Source organism: Propithecus coquereli, unplaced genomic scaffold (assembly GCF_000956105.1).
Source record: "Propithecus coquereli isolate 6110/MARCELLA unplaced genomic scaffold, Pcoq_1.0 Scaffold473, whole genome shotgun sequence".
In the NCBI taxonomy this organism is placed as follows: Eukaryota; Metazoa; Chordata; class Mammalia; order Primates; family Indriidae; genus Propithecus; species Propithecus coquereli.
The window spans coordinates 2389461-2394385 of NW_012150541.1; the positions used below are offsets into that span (position 1 = coordinate 2389461).

Consider the following 4925-nt stretch of genomic DNA (forward strand, 5'->3'; position numbering starts at 1 on the left):
TCTCTGAGTTTGGTCTCTAGGATAATCTTTATTTCCAAATTGGATGTGGGTACAATTAAAATTAATCTGGATCTTTAAAGAAAAACTCATATCCTCCAGACCTTTTCTGATTTAAACAGAATACAACAATTAGCCTTATACCAAAAAATACAGCTGTCAATCAGACAACTGAGGGTGAGGCAGATTTAAGATTGTGGAGAGGATGACTGAGAGAATATTTTAAAAGATGCCACATATGAAATTTTAAACGTCCTAGTAGCTACATTAAAAAGGTAAAGTCTGGAGAAATTAATTTTATTATATTTAATCCAATGTATACAAAATATATTTCAACATGGAATGTGTACACACATATACTCATGCACAATCTTCAGTGTGTATTTTATACTTACAGCACATCTCAACTGAGATTAAGTATATTTTTAAGTGCTTAATAGCCACATGTAGTTAGTAGCTAACACACTGGATAAGGCAGTTAGAAAATATGAACTGGGAGGCTTTACTGTCTAGGAAACAATTCTTTATCAAAATGGCAGAGTTTTTTTAGAGAACAACATATAACTGTTAACCTTACTTGAGGATGCCTGCTTTTGTCCAACAACTTAACACAATTAAGAAGCAATGTCCTAATCGTCCCATAGTGTTTCTTATTTTGATTTTTCTTCATCATCATGTTGCAAGCAACTCTAAAAGAAATATTTACATCAACTTTATTTCCCATGCATCATTCCTGGCAAGACTTAAGTCTAGGCATGCTCTTATTTGTTTCTAACAAAATCAGGGTTACAAGCAGCAACTAAATATTGAATTATACCCACTCACCCCCCAAAAGTTTATATTATGCTTTCATAAGGAAGTTGAGTAATATTTGGTACAGTGTGTATACATGTATATATTTTTATGTATATATATTTTTTCCAATGTGAAAACCTAACAGGTATTTAAAAGCCTTGGCTTGGACAGTGTGGCTGTACACATTAAAATTTTACATATGCCTACTTCTACATCTTAAATTCATGAAGCACTCACTTATATAAAAGAATGGCCACTGGCATTGTGAATGGATTTTGGTATTTGTCTTCGGTTTCTTCACAAAGAGTAGTGAGATCGTAGAGTTTCACTATATCACTGCCACTTGCTGGAAAGAAAAATAAATAAGCCTCATTTTACAGTAATTCACCCAAATCAATTATTGTTCATTCAAGTATTAGCTTACCTTTAAAGAGCCAATAGGTATGTCCTTCTTTGGTACAATTTGATTTCAGAAATGATAAAATATTCTGTGCAATGTCTTTTATGACTTTAGTAGAAAAATTAGAATTTTCCAAATTGGGAATCTCTTCTGTCTTTATCATTTCATATTTCTGTAAAACACAGATGGAAGGCAGTTTAAGAGAACACTCAAGGCAGCAACACCTTATTAAAAAGCAACCAAATACATAAGTTCTGCAAATAGAGACCTAAGCAGCACGAAAACGTTTAAGCCAGTGGTTTTCAAGCTTTTTTCTGCTCCACCATTCCAAAGGAATTTGATCCACCCCCATCAGCAATGGTGTTTTACTACCAGATTAATTCTCAATGGCGAATCACTACCAGATTTAGAACCTCAGATTTACGCATCATCTTATTTCTATTCTAACATGGAACAAATCGTACTGAACACATTCTTATATTCCACCCTAATGGTTTCAATTGGGAAGATGGTAAATGTTGGTAGATTTTACTCAGCAAGCTTTTTAAAACTATCTATTTCTGGCCTTTTCTTTCCCTAGAGCTTTGAACTCTGTTCCTTTACAGGGATGGAGGATAGGGATGTGGAGGTGACAATAAGATTAAAGGCTACATGGACATTACTACCACTATTTTAAAAGTGCCTCCATGTTTTTCTCCAGCTTGTCTTCTGCGCAAACTTCCTGAAACACCTCTCACCACATTTTCTTAAGTACTCTAATACTAAAAATTCCAAATCAGTTGGAACATAAGAAGAAACACAAATGCCTAAGGCTAGTTTTCATCCTTCTCAGTTCATCGCAAGTCCCCAGTGTTGACTATTTCCTTCCTCGAAACACTCCTTTCCTGTATTTCACACTGCACTATTATGGTTCTCCTTCTCCCTCCCTCTGAATGGCCCTCTGTGGCCCTCCAGGTTCCCAAGTGCAACCCCTCGACTGAATCCAAACTTTGGATTCAGTCAAAAGGCCACACACTTAAAGATCCAGAAGGCCACATACAGCCCCAAGGCCCAGGTTCCCCACCCCTATGAGCTTTCCTCAAACTAAACATGTGACAAAAACATTATCTTCCTGTCTAAACTAATTCAATGTCCCTATCTCAGCAAATGATATGACGTTATTCTAGTCCCTGAATTCTGGAATTCCCTTCAACTCTTCCTCCCTCCTTACTGACGCTTTACCTGCCTCTCCCTGTTCCCTCCTGCCCCCACGCCAGCCTCTCACTAAATGTTGCCATTTAGGGAGACAGTTTAACAGTGGTTCTCAATCAAGCTGGAAATGAGAACCATGTACAAGGCTTTCTGAACAAACAGATGCATAGGTATCTACCAATCCTGGAACACTGGGGGGCCCAAGCAAGTGCATTTTTTAATAGGCCACAAGTGATTTTGATGCATACCCCAGGTTAATAATCACTGGGTCGTTGTATAATGGTTAAAAGCATGGCCTCAATCAGACAGAGGCTCAAACACTGGCACTTACTATCAGTGTTGCCCTGGGCATCTCACTTTACCTTCCTGATCCTCAGTTTCCCTCTCCATCAAATGGGAGTAACTCCACACGAAGTAGTGAGAAGATTAAATAAGGTAGTGCATGTAAAGCACTTAGCTAAGTGTCTGGAACAAAATAAGCACTTAATAAATGCTAATTATTATAACAACTGTTGATTCTTAATATTTCCTCTATAGAATAAGCACATTATACTATTTGCAATAGTGGTGCAATGCCTGACCAGTCTTCTTGTCTCCAGGTCCTCCTTGTCTACCCTATATGCTATCTCCAAATTAATATTCCAACTCAACAAATTTCACCTCCCAGATGTGAAGCCTTCACTGGCTCCAGATTACCAACTGAACCAAGTCCAAATTCCACAACTCAGCATTCAAGACTTTCCATTACTTGGCCATAACTTTCCACCCTTATTTCCAACCATTCTGCGACATAAAATCATGTGCTCCCTAGCTGGATTTATTATCATCAATCCCTTTGTTTACTAGTCTTTTAAGATCCAGCTCTTATATTTTGAGATGCTAACTATCATTTAAGATCCACTTAAAATGCCACTTCTTCCATGAAGTCTCTCTTCTAGACCAAAAGAGAAATGACTTCCCCCTTCTGATGACCCAGACTTCTGCGTGTCCTGCACTTCTAATACTTATCTACTGTCTCCTCCTGTCCCCTCTGCACGTCGCCATTTCCCATCAGATTACATCTTTCTGAGTAGTGACCAAACTTATTGTTTTCCAACATTTACAGTGGGGACAAAGTGTCTCTTACACAGAATATGCTCAATAAGAATTTTCTAAATAAGCTGTCTACCTTATGCAATTTTCACTGTGGCCTTTCCTTAAAACTTTGCATATACTGAGAAGATACTTGTATAATGAAAAAACACCTCCACTGTACAGACAATTTCAGTTAATTACTATGGGTACTTGGCATTATAATTAGAGTTCTATGGCTACAAATGTAGGTTTCAGTATATTTATGATCTTCCCATAAATTACCTATAAAATTATACTCCTGTAATATCTAGAATTCTGATCTCACCAACTTAAATGTGAAAACATTCAAAATTCAGTTTATTTACAGCTATCTTCCCTGCCAAAAATACACATTAGTATTTAAGGGCTTTAAAAACTTTGGTGAGGTACTCTCTGTACCATTTTGCATTTGAGAGATTATTAGAAAAGTCACACTGTATCTTACCTGTACAATTCCATTTACATGAAAACACATCACAAGCTCTGGTACATTGCATATCAAGTTGTCCAACCAATAGTCAATTCCAGTTAGCACATTAATTGGTTTGTTGTTGTCCCTAAAAATATACATTTCTAGTGTTATTTAGTTGAATTAAGATGTTCCGTAACGAATCATCTAAGACTTATTTCCCGATTTAAATATTTTAAACTATTCTTCCTAAATAAAAAATGTCACATATTCTTTCTTTTCTGATGAGATATGTACATGTAGCTCAGTGGTTGTGTTATATTTAACATCTTTCCAAAAGCTCTGTATTTCTAACTGGCGTCAGTAAGTTTTCAGTAAGAATAGAAGAAAATGTGAAAGGAGATGACCATAAGTCTACTGTGTGCTTCTCACATGACCCGAAGAAAGAGTGACCATGATAACACTTAAGTGAGAATAATGTGAACAAATATATGTGTGGCATTAAGAAAAATGCTTACAATTAGTTAACAGAAAGCTGGCAAACCACCTCCTTAACTAATTAAATGAACTACAAATTGTAGATTCGGACAAAAGACTAGGCCACTCCAACAGACCTCTGGCTCCATTCAATCAGGCCTATAATGAAGACTTAGCTACAGAACTTCCAGCATTTGCTGAAAGTAGCTCCTTCCTTACTGTGACCATTTCAATTGGCAGGGGAAGAGAGGGAGGTGAAAAAACCTAAAAAAAGAAGAGGATGCCCAAATAGATAAGGGAAAGCAGATGGAAAACTGATTCTAAAGGAAGAGTTTAAATACCATAGCTTAAGGAGGGGTACAATGTTGGTTTACCTGAGACGTAAGCTGACTGCTGGATACCTGCCTCCTCCAAATATAGGCATGTTGGAACCAACCAACATATGGATATCTTCAAACGTCCATAGAATATTCCGAACAAAATCATTTTTAAGACCCTTTGATTTAAAATAGGAAGATTATAATAAACAGGAGATCCATAATA

The 4925-nt window shown here is 36.7% G+C and overlaps 1 protein-coding gene across 1 annotated transcript in view; it reads right to left on the reverse strand.

Moving 5' to 3' along the window:
• EDRF1 (erythroid differentiation regulatory factor 1) overlaps window positions 1-4925 on the reverse strand; it is a 42498-nt gene that overhangs the window by 28034 nt on the left and 9539 nt on the right. Inside the window, exons 6-10 of the mRNA XM_012655343.1 lie at window positions 4757-4878; window positions 3942-4053; window positions 1217-1364; window positions 1030-1138; window positions 575-686 (exon numbers count right to left, since the gene is read on the reverse strand). Coding sequence (XP_012510797.1) covers window positions 575-686; window positions 1030-1138; window positions 1217-1364; window positions 3942-4053; window positions 4757-4878 — 603 coding nt within the window. The remainder of the gene's footprint in view (window positions 1-574; window positions 687-1029; window positions 1139-1216; window positions 1365-3941; window positions 4054-4756; window positions 4879-4925) is intronic.